Raw genomic sequence first — 19,631 nt, 5'->3', positions numbered from 1 at the left:
TGTGCAGATTTTGCTTGAAAACCACGAATGCAATTGCAGCTTATCTAATCTCCAGTGTGACAGTCACACTGGTGGTCTAATGCAAATGCCTGCAGTCATGTGCTCAATACAAACCCATGACGTTTTGTGCTTGCCAAGGGAGGTAGGAGGAGCTGAAAATGGGAAAAGAATGTAAGAAAAACACAAAATGTGCTGGTGTGCAACGGTCCCTCCAGCAGTGCTGGCATTCAGAGCTATACCTGGTACCTCCTGAGCATCCAGCACTCCCTCAACACCCTCTTGAACCTTAGCTGTTACTTAATACCACTTAAGCCAGGAACACAGCCCCTCAGAGGGCTTGAAGTGGAAGGAAATCCCACCTGTCTCACAGACTGCTGGACACTTGGCTGGGGAACAACATACCCAACAGTCTGTAACAAGAGACAGCACCTGGTACAGTGGACATGGTACCAACTGGACTCTTTTGTAGCTGAGGGCAAGTTATAAACCTCTGTGGATCGAAGATGTCTTTTTATTAAATGGGTACTTCTAAGAAAGCCTATGCTCCAGATTCCAGAGTTATACTGCTCCAAAATCCTGGAGATTCCAGCTTCTTTCAAAAACCAGTCAGAGTTTTTTCCCTCCATCTGCCACCACTCTTAGCAGCCCTAGTGATGGGAAGTGGGTACCCAACTCAGCCACCTGGGTGAAGCCTTGGGAGAAAGGAGAAACAAGGTGAGAAATCAAAGACAAACCATCTCCTGTCCACCAAACAAAGGGTCGGTGCCAGTTCACCTATGCTTTTGAGAGGAATCTAACTATTAAGACAGCGAATACCTGAGAGGTTTCTTGGGTCCCCTCCCCTGCCTACCTAACAAGTCCAACAACTACTATAATGATTAGCTACCTGGCAGAACTCCACTTTAAAATACTGTGGAATCCACCTAGCTGAACTGCCTTTAACCAAACACTTCCTTCCTGGAGAAATGATCCTTATCAACAGCAAGAAAGCAACCCTTGGCCCTGATGAGCCAAAGGCTGTGTTCTAAACTGTTCATTTATGTAGCTACACATACTACAAACTGCCAGAATTTGGTCAGTATGGGTAGCAAATTGTTGAATGTTTTTTAAAAAAATAAGTACAAATGGATTTGATTTGCAAACATCTGAACAAATATCGAAAAAAGAGTGGAAGGTTTAAAGGTAACAATTTAGAAGTACCCTGGACTCAAATCCAAAAAGACTCAGAAAGGCCTAGACTCTTCTCTCCTTAACAATATCACCTTACCTTTCCCAGTCTGGATCCATGGCATCAAGAGTTGCTCTGTCCTCACTCTACCCACCCTTAGGCCGCCCCCAACACCCAGCCCTCCTCCCGGCCACCACCCCACTCTCCACTCTCCAAAAAAAAAAAAAAAAGGAAATAAATAAGAGTTTCCCTGGCCAGATAGGTTTGAGAAACAATGCCCTTTTGCAGAGGACAAAGCAAGTTTACATACTGAAGCCCTGTAGTGAGTAAAACTAATTCTGTTTAACCCAGTGCTACTACTTATTGTCTATGAGAAAAACCGGACAGAATGATATATTACTTTCCCTCTGTACTAACACTTTATCACTTTATGAATTTTAGAATCCTGTTTTTCCATGACATTTGATGCATACACTTGGCATCAAAATCTTACCAGGCTGCAGCCCACCTCTAGTACTACTTATAGTGTCCTGCTTCACAGTGACCTGCTAAAAGTTTCACCTGTGTTTACTAACACACATACTTGAGGATGGGGCCTTGCTTAAAGGATTGGAAGCTTTGCTTATAACCACTGATGGCACTGTACAATACAACGCAAAGTGTGAATTAATGAATGACCAGAGAGGTGATTAAAAGCACAAATAGTGAAGGCAAATCCATATCTCATACCTGAGCTGCCACCTCTTCGATCTTTTGAACAGCTTTAGAATCAAACAAGACTTGTCTGCCTCTCCTTTCACAGTCCTGATAAACTATCAGGCGAATCTCGTTCAGGTCAAACTCCGAACATGACCAACTACGGATGAAAAAGGGAGAAAGAAGTTATGTTACCAGCAACATGTGAGATGCCCACGGACAGATAAGTTTCCCAGTTAACAAGACCATGTGCACATCAGAAGCCCACATGCATGCAGTGACAGTGATCCCCTCAGACTCCAGGCAGTGAGCCTGGGACAGAAAGCTCTGGGTGTAGACTCCAAGGGTCACACAAATATTGCCAGTTTTCATCAGGAAGGCTGAGCAGACTCCTTTAAATAACAAATCACTAGAGAGAAAGCTTCTCCTTCCAAAGCCAGTGTGGACACAGATAGCAGCCAGAAATCACAGGGACGTACAGAGGGGGCTAAATTTAGATGCCTGGGTTCCGGGGATGGTACATTGTAGTTAAAGGAGTGTTTGAGCTTCTGTGTCACTGGGCAGGGAGCCACAAGGAGCAAGTCACTGTCTCCTCTTCTCCCTCCCACCCACACTAAGGTCAAACTGAGAGGAATCACATATCCTAAAATTTATCATTTTCCCCAATTACGCCTCGTTCTAACCCAGGAGCTTCAAGAACCTGTACAGCATCTTTACCATCAGCAGGAAGGGAGGCATGGCTCGCTCCTATGCAAACCTGAAGCCTTTGGAAAAAAACTGTTCTGAAGAACATATAGGTTTATTCTTGAATAATAATGACAGAGTGAGAGAACTATAGAAAAAGTAATAATTTAAAATGTACTGCTTTGAGCATACTCAGTTGTTAACATATATTTGAGTACCTATTACATTTCAGGCCCTGTGGTGATTGCTAGAGACTCAGCAGTTAATTAGCCAAACAAACTTGGTCCCTGCCCTCATGGAGGTCATGGTCTAGTGGGGAATATTAGTAATAGTCATATATAAGTGTATAACTACTAATTATCAAAAGTGCAAAAAAGGAAAAGTAAAGGATATAAGAAAGTCTCAGATTTCTACATTGAAGGACTGGGAGAGCAGGCAGGAAAGTCCCTAAGGATTTGAAGCGACATTTAAACAGTAAGAGTTAAAGAGATAAAGAAAGTAATGACTAACACAATAGGAAGAGGGAGATGTGCTAAGGTGTATAATTGTCACACTAAAGAAAAAAAAATACAGAGACAGTGTGTTGTGAACTGGGCTGGAAAGGCAGGCAGGGGCCAGGATCACGCTGCCCTTGAGGTGAGAAGCCAAGAAAAACAGACAGGTGATCAGATCAGAAGTTCAATTTGGCTGTTTTCAATTTGGCTGCTCTGAGGAAAACAGGAGTAAGACAGATGAAGATGGGAAGCTGGAGGGCCAAACAGAATTCACTGAAGAGTCAACCTTCATAGTGAAGGTTAGAGAGACAGCAACAGAGGTGGGGGAGAGGGACAAACTCTGGTGTGTGTCCACGAGGCAGACATGAAGCAATCTTGTGGTGGGTTGGACAGTGCTGAGACAAAGAGCCGACTTCTCAGAAAGAGAACACTGAGGGGGAGTTCTGAAGGAACAGAGAGGATGGACAAGACAGACAGACAATACTAACAAAAGCAACTGTAAAGCTAAGAGACAGTCTAACTGAAGTGAAGGTGGAACACAGCTGGATTCAAATCAAAACACTCCGATTTGTTCTTTAATGGTAACAGATTTTTCTTAAATCCCACAGGAAAACATGTGTTCTAAGCCATCACATCAACCCAGCATCCTTCCTCTTAAGTTTGATAACAACGTGGAGATTATTTTGGAAACCATTTCCCCTCTGTCTCAGTCCAGAGAAAGCCCACAATCCAGGTGTGGCTAATGAGGCATGGCCACATGGACCAGACTGGCCGTGTAAGTGGGCCCCAAGACTCAAAGCTCGTAAATGGTAACCCTGGAGTTAGTGTGGCTATTTCCCAACACGAGGTAAGAGCCTTTCTGAAAATAAAGTCAATACGGAGACAAGCTGAGCTGAGTGACTGAGACTCCTGTCGACACTCAAGCCAGCTGTTCCTGAGTAAGCACTATTCCTGGAGGCGATGACGGTGACCCAAACCACTAAATTTTAAAATTACACAAAGTCACTAAAAAGATTATCTGAAGCTGGGTTCGGTGGCTCAGTCTGTAATCCCTCGCCTTTGAGAGGCTGAGGTGAGTGGATTGCCTGCGCCCGCGGGTTCAAGACCCGCCTGGGCAGGCGAGACCTCATCTCTACAATAAATCAGAAAATTAGCCGGGCGTGGTAGCGCGCACCTGTAATTCCGGCTACTTGGAAGCCTGAGGCGGAAGGATCGCCGGAGCCCAGCAGGTTGAAGTTGCGGTGGCCGGGAGCGGCCACTGCACTCCAGTCTGGGCTACAGAGTGAGACTCCAACTCAATAAAAAAAAAAAATAAAAATAAAAATAATAAAATAAAAAGATTATCTGAAATTATGTATAATTAAAATATAGTACATAGGTTGAAGCTACCGAAAGCAAAAAAATTGATGTAACTGCCTTGTATTTTCTCGTTCAACCTATTTTGCCCCAATAATTTCATTTTGCCAGATATTGTTATAATTTGCAAAGCAAGTTGTTCAATCCTTATTTTTGAGGAATGACACTTAAAATATCAATTAAACTGAAAACAGCCTGTCTAGAAGAGTTAAAATTTATCAACGATATGACACTTTATTAACTGTTTCATTTCAATTTAAAAAGATGGAAATAGGCAGGATGCGGGGGCTCAACCTGTAATTCCAGTATGTTGGGAGGCCCAGGCAAGAGGATTGCCTGAGCCCAAGAACTCAAGATCAGCCTAGGCAACTTGGTGAGACCTCATCTCTACAATAAATCACACAAAAAAAACTAGCTGGGCATGGTGGCATGCATCTGTAGTTCCAACTACTTGGAAGGCTGAGGTGGAAGGACTGCCTAAGCCCAGCAGGTCGAGGCTGTGGTAGTCATGAGCATGCCACTGTACTCCTCCAGCCTAGGCGAAAAGAGAGAGATTCTTCAACTCAAAAAAAAAAGGAAATAAAAGAGATGAATGAGAAAAGTATGTTATGTCAGATTGTTTAATTTTTTACTCAAATGCCTTAAGAGCACTTATAAAATATGAGTGCTGGACAGAGTGATGTATACCTGCAGTACCAGCTATTTGGGAGGCTGAGGTAGGAGGATCACTTGAACCCAGGAGTTTGAAGCTACAGTAAACTATGATCATACCACTGCATTCCAGCCTGGGTAAGAGAGTAAGAAAAACACAATTTTTCTTCCATATGAATATTGTCTTTGGTTTAACACTTAATTATAATTGTGACATTTACCTTTTTTTTTTTTTTTTGAGTTGGAGTCTTACTCTGTCACTCAGACTGGAGTGCAGTGGCCGCTCCCGGCCATCACAGCCTCGACCTGCTGGGCTCCGGTGATCCTTCTGCCTCAGCCTTCCAAGTAGCTGGAACTACAGGCGCGCGTTACCGCACCCGGCTAATTTTTGATTTATTGTAGAGATGAGGTCTCGCCAAGTTGCCCTGGCAGGTCTTGAACCCGCAGGCTCAGGCAATCCACTCACCTCAGCCTCCCAAAGCACTGGGACTACAGGCTGAGCCACTGAGCCTGGCAACATTTACCATTTTTAATAGCAGAGAAAATAATAGTTTCTGGTAAAGAAAACAGAGGCAGGACGAAGGCCATTAAATTAGTGCTTCAGAATGAGACAGGCCTGGGATCAAATCTCAGCTCTGCCTCCTACCAGTTTTATAGCCGTGGGAAAGTTTCCCCTAGCAGCACCCGGTAGGGCCTGTCATGAAGATTAAAGAAGATAATCTATGGAAATTCTCAGCAACCTCCAGTCCCTTTCCACAGGCTAGTACTCACCAGCCACATATGTTTTCCTCAAATTCACATTCACTTCCACATCCAGCTGACAGTTACTGTGGAACTTCCAGGAGTACTGGCCGCAGTTCCTGGTGCTTTACTGAGGACAACTCTCCTATGACTGAGGGCAACGCTGAGTGATTCAAAGGAGTATTAAAATGAACCTTGGGGTTTTTACTTTATCTGACCCTTTCAGAATCACCTCATTTCTCTGCTTTTGTTGAAAGCCTAAGGAAAGTACACTGTCCTTGACATCAGGGGACTGGCTACTAGACCACTTTATGATTTCAGACACAATAAGTTAAGATGATTTGTCTAACTTTTCTTACTGTAAAATTTAAGTGAAATGACTTATGGACACTTTTTGGTTCCGGAACTACTCATCAAAAATGAAAAAGCAAGTAACCAAAGTCTGAATGACTTCTCTGAAAAATGACAAGCACTAGTTTAAAAGATTTGAAATACAGAAAGTGGAATTCTCTTTAAAATATCTATAGCCACGTACTGTGGTTTGAATTGTGTCCCCCAAAAAGATACATTCATGTCCTAATTCCTATACCTGTGAATATGACTTTGTTTGGAAATAAGGACTTTGCAGATGTAATCAAGTTAAGAGGAGGTCATACTGCATTAAAATGGTCCCTGATCCAATAACTGGTGTCCTCACAAGAATAAGAAAATCTGGACAAAGGCACAAAAGGAATATTGAACAGGGGAGTCATTGTAGACTACAGGCACAGCACGAACATGGAAAGGTAAATGATACAGCATCGGGTGATTGGAGCATGTCCACTGCAGAAGAATCACAAAGGAAATGAGGCTGGAAGGACACTTTAGTAAATTTGTTTCTACAAACAGTGGGGTGCCAACTCCGAGTTTTCAAGACAAAGAATGACATACTCTAACCTGTGTTTTAGGAAAAGAACTAAAGTGGTTTGAAAAGACCAAATGTAAAGGAAGTTTCACTGTCATATATCTAGGGTTTCAAGGAATAATGGTCAATAAGGAAGAAAGAGGTGGTTGTGCAATTTGTTGCAGAGTGATTTGCTGTATTCTCCAAGACCAGCTCTAGTGTTGGTGCAGGAACTTTTACAGGAATCAGACTAAAAGTGGGTATGATTTTCCCATGTTGAAAACCCTGATCTACATTTTCCCTCTTGGCCTTCAAAGAAGCAACCCTACAGAGTCAAAAATAAGTTTACATAAAGAGTTTAAAGAACAGTCTTGTGATCCAAGAATGTAAACGAGTAGTATGACAGGGAACTTTAAATGATTCCAAGAAAAAATAAAATGAAACTAAAACAAACAATGATCACAACAAAAACTAGCAAAAACCACCCACTTAGCAAACAGTTCCTGCACATCTGCTGTGGGTACAGCATTCTTCCAGGTTCTGAAATGAAGCAGTGAACAAACCATGGCCCCTGCTCCTATGAAACTTACTACATTTATATTTTCCAGCACTCAAACCCTATTTTACATTCTTTTTTTTCTTCCAATCCCCACCACTTCCTTATGCTCTTATAAAAAACAAACAAAAAAGTTTCTAAATATAAACAGAAATCTCTTTAAAGGTTGGCTCAAGAAGGAGGAGAAAGTCCAAAGGGCTATAACCTGAAAATAAAGGAAGACTAGGGGTGGGGAAAAAGGAAAAGTTAAGATTGAGATGGCAATTAGAGTTCACCCCATAAGCATAAAATACACTTATTTCCCAATCAATAGCAGGCTTTATATTTCCAGAAAAAAATTATGAAAATGGTGGCAGCAACAGATTTGGGGTTCATTTATTTTTTGCTATGTTAGTACTCTCAGGAAAATTACTAATAGGAAAAGTACTTTGCAAATTAGTTGACTCTCCTTTCTTCCCGTATTTTGTACTTACAAAGTCTTAGCTGCATGAATTGTCTGGGGTAATTTCAGAGGAAGTACATAAAAACTCACCACTGAGTTGCTGTCCTGTGATCAAGAGTATAGTAAAAAGGGCCTAAAGTTTTCAGTTCTCATCAGAATGTAATGCTTTAATATGTAATGCTAACCTAAAAATATTCTTTTACAAACTATTCCAATTAAATGTATCCCACTGTAGTCTTACCAATCCAGAGGCATACTGGATGTTGGTTGCAATTATTTCATCTTTAAAAAGGTATATAATATGTAAATCCTTCATTCCTTTTGTAAAAGAAAATATGGAATGAAAGAATAAATATGCATAACCAGCAGCACAACATGGAAAGAGCACTGTAACATAAGTCCAAAAAGCACAATTCTGGGTAAATTCCTTCCACATACTTTTGAGTGCCTGGTTTGACAAAGGCACCATGAAAGATATCAGGAACGGAAATTAAGTCGACCCAGGTTTTATCTCAAAATGCTTACAATCAGAAATGGAAGCCCAACATACTAATAGCTAAGTTAATTACAGTTAATGAGATAAACGTCCTGAAATAACTGTCCATAGGGCATTATGGGGACCCTAATGGATAAAGAAGTCAAGTCCACATGGTGGGGGTGAGGGTTGGATGCAAGTCCCAGAGGACATGATGCATGCAACACAGATGAACAGTCACCAGGCAAGCAGGGCTTCTAACTCCAGCCCTGCCACTTTCCACCCAGAGGGACTATAGGAAAGCTCCAACTCTAGCATCAGCTTCCCAAGATGTGTTTGCCCTCTCTATTATGTATCTGCCTTCTCTATCTCACAAAGTTATCAGAGAAAACAGAGAATAAGTATAAAAGCACTTTCAAAACTGAAAGGCACAATTCAAAGATCAATTCAGACACACAATCCCTTATCTAAGATCCTTGAGTCTAGATGTATCAGGATTTGGAATTTTTGTTTTAGAAATTAGAGATGCTTATGCTATATAATATGTAACACCTCCTTCAGGATCTGACATGTAATCTAACCTACAAATCAAACAAATTAATATTTCCCCAGCCCAGTTATGAATCCTTATGCCAAGTAGATTAGACAGAGACTTACACTAGTTGAGATCAATTCCAAAAGATTTTCCAGAGATTTTAGGATTTGGGCATTACAGGATAAAGAATTGTTGACAAATATAATGATTACTATAGCTGAGAAAAGGACAAAAGACCAGAATAAGTAGCTTTCAGGTCACCTACATTTTCCTGACTATAATTGACCCCTAAAAAATGACAGTCAGAAGTTTATGTGCAAGTAGGTTGTACTCTGGGCTTGTTTCTCCCACCCTGCCACTGAAACAAGGCCATAAAAACAGCAAAGGTCACAAGCTAAAACCACACAAGTCAGCAACAACATGGAACCAACTGTGCTGCTCATCAAAACTGGACTGGATTTTTAAAAATGTGGTAAAGATACACAATGGAATATTACACAGTCATAAAGAAGAACAAAATCATGGACTTTGCAGCAACTTGGATGGATTTAGAGTCTATAATACTCATTTATCACAGAAACAAAGAACTGAGTACTATATGTTCTCACTCATAAGTGGATCCTGAACATTTACCATAATACTATAAGAAAGGGATTGGCAGTAGCCAGAAACTGCCAGGGGAGGGAGAAGGGCAGCACATAACATTAATAAGGGTACCTGATCTCAAACCAGGCAAAGTGGGGACCAAAGGGAGGCCCAAACTTTACCTGTATGATGACCACTTGTATACCTAATCCCAAATTGTACCCCGCATCTTTAAAATAAAACAAATCAAAACCCCCACACACACACACACACACACACACACACACACACACGTCTTGAAATAGTGTGTTCATACACCAGTGGCAAAACATTATAGTATGAGTCACAATACAGGCTGAAGTCTGGGGGCTATGGACAGGGAACTACAAGTACAGAAGAGAAAAAGACAGAATTTCTTCCTTCTTTTCTGAGTTCAGGGTCACGTTATGTAAACTCCGAAATAGGTGAGGTTTGTGTTTGGCACTCACAGTACCACCACCCACACCCTCTGTCCTGGGGCAACCACAGCATGGATAAAACAGCCTGGGCAGGAGGCAGGATCCTGTAGTCAGACTCCAGGACACTCTTTTACCTCTTAGTCCAGTGTTTTCTCCCCTATTAAACAATGAGGTGTCATTAAAATTATCCCTAAAGGTCTGGTTCTCCCAACTCTAACATACTATAATCCCAAGTCTTTTTTTTATTAAATGTGTACAGTATAATTTAGAATAGATTATCTCAGTCAGGTACTAAAAGGAAAGCATTCTTAATGAATTAACCTACATTACTACATGATATCCTTAACCCTTCTACATATAATCTATACTTCGATAAGCATGCTTCTGGATATAAACACATCTCTAATCAATAGAACTTTCAAAAGTTGCTAACGAATTTGAAAGATGAAAAGTATGAATTCTTTTGAGGCAAAAGGGACACTGAGTGGGCAGGTTGCCATGCTACCCCTTGCTAACTTTCCAATTTTCATTGCTTTTATTAAAAGTTTCTTCCCTTTCTCTCTTTAAAAAACAGCCACAGAATCGCTATATATGGCCCATTTTTTCCAAAATTGTTCCCTTAATTCTTAAATGAGGCTTCTTGGTAGCTAAAGCATGAGGCAGTGCATGAATTCCTACAGGGAAATCACCTTAATGAATTCCAGGCATTCAGATTCAGTTTTCAAACATGTAGTCTGGCCTTAGACAATGGCATTTATTGAGCTTTCTTCTTGGCATTCAAACACACATTTTCCTGTCCTTCCTCATCCCCTTCCTCCCTCAAGGGCAGGAGGAAACTTCTCTCTAAATAAATCAATCCCTCTTCTCATTTATTAAACCCATGTATGGCTTTCAGTTTTGATTGTTGTTCTAGTACCGTATCAAATGGATTTCCATCATATCACGCCTTTTTTGCTACACACTTCCCACAGATTCTAGAGATACCCATTCCAGAAGCTCTGTGTTTTGGATGTAGGCAGGGGAAGACTGGTGATCAGAGCTGCACAGCACATACACAAATAATTGCATGATATTTCAGAGTTTGCCAAACACTTTTATATAATTCAACCTGAACTGACATTCATAAATGTCCTGGGAGAGCCTGTATTATATAATCTGCTTTACACAGAAGTTAGAAGACTTTAACAGGGTTATAATCAATAAGTGGCTAAGTCAGGACTCAAAGCAATATCTCCTGACTCCAAATTCTGTGCTCTCTCAACTCTACTACATCATCACCTTAACAATATAAGCAAACAAGTCAGGATAACATCCACTACTTTCAGGACCTTCTGCTGCATTTCCTTCTGAGGTGTAAAAACCTGCTCCATTTGAAAAAAATGCTGTTGTTATAATGTTAACACTGAAAAGCAGAATACAGAGTTGTACATACAATGTGACTTCAGTGTCTGTTATAGTAAAAAATGTACACGCTCTAAATGAGGAAAACTACAAAACTCTGATTAAAAAAACAAAGAACTACATAAATGGAATAATCCATGTTCATGGATAGACTCAATACTGTCAAAATGTCAGTTCTTCCCAACTTGATCTAAAACCTCAATGCAATCTCATCAAAATCTCAGTAAGTTATTTTGTGGGCCCAGGTGTAGTAGCTCACACCTGTAATCCCAGAACTTTGGGAGGCCGAGGTGAGAGGATTGCTTGAGCCCAGGAGTTTTGAGACCAGCTGAAGCAACACAGAAAGACCATAGTTGCCACGAAAAAATTTAAAAATTAGCCAGATGAGGTGACATGAACCTGTAGTCCCAGTTACTCCAGAAGCTGAGGCAAAAGAACTGCCTAAACCCAGGAGGTTGAGATTGCAGCAAGCTGTGATGGTGCCACTATAATCTAGCCTGGGCAACAGAGAGAGCCAAACTCAAAAAAAAAAAAAAGAAAGAAAGAAAGTTATTTTGTGGATATCAACAAACTGATCCTAAAGTTTATATGGTAAGCAAGAGACTCAGAATAGCCAACACTATATTAAAGGAGGGCAAAGTCAGAGAAGTTATACTATCCAATTTCAAGACTTACTATAAAGCTACATCAATCAAGACCGTGTGGCTGGGTGCAATGGCTTACACCTGTAGTCCCAGCTTGTGAGAGGCTGAAGCAGGAGGATCCAAGAGGCCAAGGCTGCAGTGAGATATGATTGCACCACTGTACTCCAGCCTGGGCAACAGAGAAAAACCCTGTTTCCTCAGGAAAAGGGGGTGGGGGGGACAAGTGTGTCACTGGCAAAAGAATAGGCAAATTGATAAATGGAACAGAATAGAAAGAAAAAGATGTACATAAATGTAAGTCAGTTGATTTTTGACAAAGAAGCCAAGGCAAGACAATGGAGCAAATATAGACTTTTCAACAAATGGTGCTGTAGCAAGAGGATACTCAGATACAAAAAAACTCCAACCTGGGTGACAGAGTGAGACTCTGACTCAAACAAACAAATAAACAAAAGGCATAGGATGTACAACAACAAGAGTGAAGCTTAATGTAAACTACAGACGTGGAGTGATTTTGACGCATCAATGGAGGTTCGTTGATTGTAACAAATACACCACTCTGGTATGGGATGCCCATACTGAGGGAGGCTGTGTGGCTTCAGGGAGTACGTCAGAACTCTATACTTACTGCTCAGTTTTGCTGTGCACCTAAAACTGCTCTTTTAAAAAAGCTTATGTACAAGAAAAAAGTTTCTTTAAAATGTTAATCGTCAAAGAACTTTTAAAATACAGAAGCTTCCAGGAATAAGTTTGTTATAGGATTATTCTATGGAGATAATTTTGGTCTAACGGTCTGCTACAGTGTTCCCTGTGAAGATGAGAATGCACATTACTTGAGCTCTGGATATAGCCATCAAAAGTCTGTCCCTGTTCAGCAGAATTACAGGCCATCTCCCCCTTGTTCTATCCACTCAGCTGGAAGGGGGCAGGGAGAGGAGGATAAGTCTTCCACACTGTTCTACAGAAGGTACCCAATCCTCTCATGTGGTCTTATTCCTACTGACAGAGAAAAAAAAATGTTCCCCTAAAAATAGTTCACACTAAGGTCCAGAAAGAACAATGCTTAAATACAAAGAAATGAAAATCTAATGACAGGAGTTGGTGCCATTAAGCAAGGGCCAACGGGAGAGATATTAGGGGGCAAGCAACCTCTGTTCATCTCATCTCCTAGTGTGCAGCTACTAGGCCTGTCTGTCAAGCACACTGCCATCCCACTCAGGTTCCCACAAGGATCATTTACTTCTGAATACAAATCATCTTTGCCTTCAAGCAACATTCTTCTTCTGAGGCAAGCAAGTACCTGACTTAAGATCTCTGTACTTCCTCAAATAGCCACAATGGCTTGTCCTCTCACATGGAAAAAGGTGACCACTGAAATAGCCCTGACTCCCTTGTTCACCCAGGGCTGAGTGTTCACATTTTTCTAATTCTAGGACTCGTGGGTCACTGACAGATCATTAGAAGTTAGAGCTGGAAGGAAATCAGATGCCAGGTATCCAGTGGTTCTCAGATGTGACTCATCTTTAGAATTTTACCCCACAAGCTGTGCATGTGGTACGTGTGTATGTGTGTTAACAGAGCTCCAGGAATTCAGTTCAGTGGATCTGAATTTGAGGCTTAGGAACTTACATTTTTAAAAACAACTTACATTTTTAAAAACACTTCACATATTTGAGAACCACTGTCCAGTCTACCACCTTTATTATTATTTTTTAATTCTCTCTCCATTTTGCAGGCGAAATCACTTTTTTGGGGGAAGAGAAAACAGAAACAAAGATGAGGTGACGTTCCCAAAGACACAGGAATCCAAGGCAGAGAAGACTCTAGGTCATTAAATCAGAGTAGAGAAGACCCCCAAATTCACTATATCTGGTAGTACAGTCTAGGTTCTCATTTGTTAGAGCTGAATTCTAGAAAAAAATTAGTAAGTGGAAAAAATAGCCTAACTCTACTAAGCTCCTTTCTTCTGCCTGTGGGCAGGGTGGGCAGGGTGAGGCATGAAAGTGAAATAAGGCAAAGTGAGGAAAAAAGGGTTTTCACTCACATCTTTTCTAGAAAGACCTAGGTAGTTTTTTGGTTTTTTTGCTTTTAACCTTTCTCAAGTCCTTCAAGTTACAGAGGCTGGTGAATGTATGTATGACTGATACATACATACATTCTTGTACGGAATTCCATACAAGAGAAGAACATTCAAGAACCTTGGTGTTTTTCAGTCCACAGGCTGGACTCCCTTTGGTGGGTTTTGATTGGGGTCAATTATACTCTTATATGGGCCAGAAGAATTGTTCTCACCAATTCCCACCAGGGCCTGCTACATCAGTGTTCAGCAGTTATGAGGCTTTGTTACTGTAACAATAAAAGGATAAGGCTAAGCCAGAGCCTGACTCACACAGGAGTCATCATAGGAGAATCAGGACCCACGGACCAGCTCAGTACAGAGCTGAGCAGGAGCTTGAAGAAAAGGGTTCCAGGTGCTGCCCACCCAAAGACTGGCGTGCAGACCCCAGAGTCAGAGCATCCTCATCTTCTGCCTGAAACAGTCATTCTGGAGACAGTTATGGTGACTAATCACAAGTGCTTTACTCTGCTATATCATCGGTGCTTATCCAAGTATGACCCAGACAAAAGTTTATGTCAGCTGTCAGCTTCCATGAAAATCCCCTATGTTAAGACATATATTCCCAGCAAGCGATGTATCCTCAGAAGGAAAAGATGAATGTTCCTGAACCCTAGATCAGACATGACACCGCAGCAATACCACCACTGCATTCCCTCATTCATTCACTCACTCAGTCTCTGATTACATCTCAAAACCCTACCATCAACCAGTGAAAACAGATTGTTCTACCTAGTCAAAAGGAAATCCTTGTGGCACATGAAATCAGTAAAAGGGGAAAGAATGCAGGAAGGGCAAAAGAACGTGTGACAGCAATACCCAATGCAACTGAAAAGAGTCACACCCAGCAATTTACAACCTCCCGGTGAAGCTCATCAGAGAGCACAAGACCATCAGCTGACTAACTTCATTCAACCTGTTCAACAGCCCCATTTTCTGTAAGCAGTACTAGGAGAATGGTCTCACACCACTGCTGTGCACAGAACAGTGACAAGCACTCCCCACACCCTTCAACCTGCACCACCTTCTCTTTTGATGACCTTTTACCAGAATCTCCTAATGCTTTGGTCTATTGCCTAAGCATCTCTCTCTAAATCTGTGACTATTTTTGCATTTCCTAGTCAGTAATCCCAACTGCTATAAATAAAGACTGGTTGTAAAACCACGGTCAGCTTATCTTTATGAAACAGCTCACTAAGGAAAACACACTCTGGTTTCTGTACTTACTTTCTTGCTAAGCAACTACCACAGATAATAAAAATATTTTCCTCTTTTAATAGAATTAGTGCACCTAAAACCTAAGGCAGACAGTTACCTATCTATATTCAGTCTTCCTTCTGCTTCTTCCAGCCTGGTGGTGCTAACGTAGTACTGTGAATTTCTTCTGAATCCAAATTTCAAGATCTGAAACTGTAAGGCACAATTGACTCTGAAGTACTTTGTTTCAGTTCCTCTTCAGTGTGTGAAGAGTGCATGTTAAAGACAAGGTTATGGCAAGCTTTCTCTTGCCATCAGAGGAACAATGATTCACAGGTACACTTGGCAAATACTCCCAGATTTCTCATATAAACAACCTATGGACTTACCTAATTTTCTGGGAAATTTTGAGAAACCAAAAGTAGCCAGCAGCTTTGACAAAGTCAGTATTTTAAGAAAGAAAATTGGTAGCAATTATTTGAAGACTACACTTTGGCTTCAGAACCATATTTCGGAGTTACTGAAATTTGAAGTGATTTTTTAGCAAGGAATTTTTTATTAACAAATTGTTTCGTATGCCTTTGATCAAACTCTGAAGCTTTCTGTTGACTCTGAAATTTTGTGAAATGAACTAAGCTCCAACATCTGTCAGTATAGAGGTAGAGGGGAATAGACTGAGGATGCAGAGGCAACTTCCATCCCGAGATGTTTCACGCCATGCGAAGCACAACAGCATGATCAAATGTTTCTCTCTGCACTGACCTGTGTCGGCTTTACGATGTGACTACCATTAGGCATATGACATGATTCTACTGTATTTGTGCAATCTTTCTCTTCATCTTTTCAATAACTGGGACATCATGAGCGAAAACAGCCCTGCTTATCAGTGTGCTCAACTAAGAAGACTACCTGGAACTACTGACTTAAGAGAGCAAAAAGTTGTTGGAAGTCCTACTTAACAGAATGCCACATGACTTGGACAAACAGATAACTCATGAGTACTCTGGAGCCAGATCCTTCTGTGCAAGCTCCTGTCAATAATTCACTTCTACCCTCAAGCTGGCCCAAGTCCTAAGTACACTCTGGAAACCAAGTGTAATACTGCAAATAACCAATATGTTTCCAAGACTGTAAGAAGGGGAAGAGAAAGTGGACGAGGTTTACCAAGACCACTGGTCTGACTAGAGATGAGTTCCAATTAATTGACCAGCATATGTCATCACTGCACAAAATTCTCAATAAAATCTCAACATTAGAGAAGTAAATCTAAAGGAAGTTAAAATAAAGAAAGGGGATAATGGGTATAAAAATGTTTGGTAAGTTTAAAGGGTTGCTTAAATAAAAAAATGATTAAATTCCACCAAAGAATAGCAAGCTCATTAAAAGTGGGAAGCAGCAGCTCATACCAAAAATTTTAGAAGTTTTTAAAAAATTGGTTTGGCCCTACATATTATTTTCTTATGTGGACAGTCACTTCTCACCCTTCACCCTAAATAACTACAGGAGGTGCCCTAAAAAAGTATGCACATTTTAAATATGACGTTTGCAAATGTATACATTTTTTAGCACCCCCCTGTATTTGGGGATATGGAATCCTACAGAATAACAATAGATAATACAGGCCCTAAAACTACAGCTTAGAATCTCAGAAATGGAAAGAATTTTAGAAGCAATCTGAGCCAACTACAGCTTAAGAGCTGAAAGTGAGACTCAGACAAGCCAGGAGCCTGGCCAGGGTTGCATGGCTCCTGGGCAGCAGAGCTGGAGATGCTGATCAGGCTCCAGATACCGATGCAAGTACACCCTGCACTTTCTGACTCTCCTATCACTCTGCTGCCCTTCTTGATAAGAAACATATAAAAACAGGTACTATGAAAGTGAAATTCTTGTCTGGTCAAATGTATTTTTCTAACGTACCATGTCATTACCTCTTCCTCTACAAACACATCTCTTTGAGTGAAGAGTATGTGATCCAGCACATCCAAAATGACATCCCCACTTCTCTGTAACTCTCTAATCTACTGGGCTCTTACTCTCTGGTGGACTATATAGTGTCTTATTGCTTATTTTTTTTTTAATAAGATAGGAGTCTTGATCTGTCATCCAACGTTTAAGTTTTTACTAAAAACAAAGATTTTTACATGACAGAAACTATATCCTGATTATTTTTTACCAATCCAAGAAACTGTTTATGGGATAAACAGTTTATAAGTCATGTTAATTTTGAGAAAATTTGTGTAAGAAAAAAAACACAAGTAAATATAGAAACTCACTTTTATACCATTCATTAACATTTATTTCTCTTCTTACCATCTATCTACATAAGATTTTGAAATGAAATGCAATTCTCAAAGAGTTTTTTCCTTTTTATTGATATGCAACAAAACTTTTTACAAATAATGTTTCAATTCAGTACTACTAATACTAAAATTAACAATTCTTTCAAAGCAGGTGAAATAATCAGCCAAAAAGAGTATGTCAAGTACAATGTTACTTTGTATAGACAAGATGCCTTATGAAACTTAGTTGATCATAACACAACCTTCTCATGAAAAGGATTTTCCATAGGAAGTCTGGCTTCCACAACACCCCACCTCCAACCAGAGATGCACAACTCCCACTTTCCCTGAGACCATGAGGGGAGTGCTCCCAGGTCCATGCCTATCTGCCCACTGTGGTGGTACTCTGGGACTGCAACACTTTTCCTGATAGCTATTGTGAGCACTACTATTCAAGCTTTAACAAGAGTCAAGGACGTAACCATTTCTCACAGGTTGGCTCCAGAGGTAGCAAAAAGTTAACAAGAAAGCAAAGGGGTAGTAGAATTACAACAGTCATTAAAAAATACCCATGTCCTTAAGAGAAAGAACTTGTTTATATGCCCCTACATCCCCCCTACTTAGAAGCACTCTCGAAAAACAACTTTCAGATCAATACAATTCCATCTCCTCGGTATGTAATGAATTAAATAAAATTTTACCTGAGACTCTGAAACAGAACTAAAGTTTCAAACCTGTTGTTGAGGTCCATGTGATCAGTACTCCTTCCTGGCTCGGCATGCTTTTGAATCTTTGTGCATAAAAGCTTCTTGTAAATCCTCCCAGGACCAGAAACAGCACCACTCACACACCCAGCCGAGTCCTGCCATCCTTCTGGTGAATTTGTGGTCTGTGCTGTGCCACCACACATCTCCTCTGTGGTTCTGGTTTATCCTGACCATCAACATGGACTTGGACACAAATCTCGAAGTTCCTTTGTTGTCTGAGAAATATTCCACAGTGACCAGAAGTTCTAGACAATCATCTCACTTAGCAGCAGCCTACTAATTTCCTCTTTCAAAAGTTAAAAAAGGGGGCGAGGCATTCATTTGTTATGTGAAGTAAGCCTGCCATTAATATAGGAAGTCAGTTGCATCCATCATGTTATAAAACATGCTGTCCGCAAACCCATTATAAACATGGAGAAGTCTAAATCCCTCTACCTACTTTTGTCCTGGAGCTTGTACTCCAGTCAGTAAGACAAAACACTCAACAGGTTGAGCAGCTTGGACTGACTCACTCCATCTGTGCTCCCTTGCTGGAGATTATGTAGCAGTCAATGAATTGGTCACAAGACCTAATTCATATGGCTCCGGGCAAATGTAGTGACTTGCCTTCAGCTGCAAGGTTGTTCTGACATTGGCCACACCACCCTTTTAATGGCTCTCATATGAGTGAGTGTCAGCTGACAGGTCTTACTCAGCAACCTTGCAAAATTCTACCATAGCAAGTGAGAGATGGCTACCCACAACAGTCAAATGTAGGACTCGATGTATAGGTGACATTGCGGGGTGGGGGAGACAGAGTAGAGTATTCCTGCTATAATATAAGAGAAAAAAAAACCAGTAAGAGCAAATAATGATAACAAAAAGTCATAAACACTCAAAACTCTTGCACTGAATTCCTGGGCACATTCAAGCTGAGAGAGCCCTGAACTACCAAAACTTAAGGACAAAAAGTTCAATTTTGACTTATGACACGAATAGACCTCATCTGAAAAATAAGAATAATGCTACCAAATAAATATGATTCTGTGGGTTCATAAAGAAAACATTTAAAAATTTTTTTTCCTTTTTTTTTTTTTTTTTTTTTTTAGAGACAGGGTGGTCTTGTTCTGTTTCCCAGGCTGGAATGCCATGGCAAATCATAGCTCTCTGCAGTCTCCAACACCTGGGCTCAAGCGATCCAACCACCTCAGCCACTCGAGTAAATAAGACTATTGGCAAATGTCATCAGGCCTGGCTAATTTTTAAAATCTTTTTGTAAATACAGGGTCTTGCTATATTACTCAAGTTGGTCTTGAATTCCTGGCTTCATGAGCTCCTCCTACCTTGGCGTCCCAAAATGTTGGGATTACAGGCATAAGCCATAGTGCTCAGTCTATTAAAAACAAAAATCACGGATCCCTGGAATACAGAGCAAATCTTAACACACAAAATAATAAAGGATTCCCTTTCCTCTTCCTATTCCTGGAATTTGACTGAAGAAAACATTAAAGGCCCCTAAAATCT

At 40.7% G+C, this 19,631-nt stretch overlaps 1 protein-coding gene across 1 annotated transcript in view; it reads right to left on the bottom strand.

The window, feature by feature from the left end:
• Positions 1-18,271, bottom strand: part of FNIP2 (folliculin interacting protein 2) — an 83,366-nt gene extending 65,095 nt beyond the window's left edge. Inside the window, exons 1-2 of the mRNA XM_008055346.1 lie at positions 18,096-18,271; positions 1,898-2,024 (exon numbers count right to left, since the gene is read on the bottom strand). Of these exons, the coding sequence (XP_008053537.1) occupies positions 1,898-2,024; positions 18,096-18,271 (303 nt within the window). The remainder of the gene's footprint in view (positions 1-1,897; positions 2,025-18,095) is intronic.
• Between the last annotated feature and the right edge of the window lie 1,360 nt (positions 18,272-19,631).

The sequence above is a fragment of the Carlito syrichta genome, unplaced genomic scaffold (assembly GCF_000164805.1).
Source record: "Carlito syrichta isolate Samal-C Ts95f unplaced genomic scaffold, Tarsius_syrichta-2.0.1 Scaffold81542, whole genome shotgun sequence".
Taxonomy (NCBI): domain Eukaryota; kingdom Metazoa; phylum Chordata; class Mammalia; order Primates; family Tarsiidae; genus Carlito; species Carlito syrichta.
This window is presented reverse-complemented; position numbering and strand designations above follow the sequence as displayed.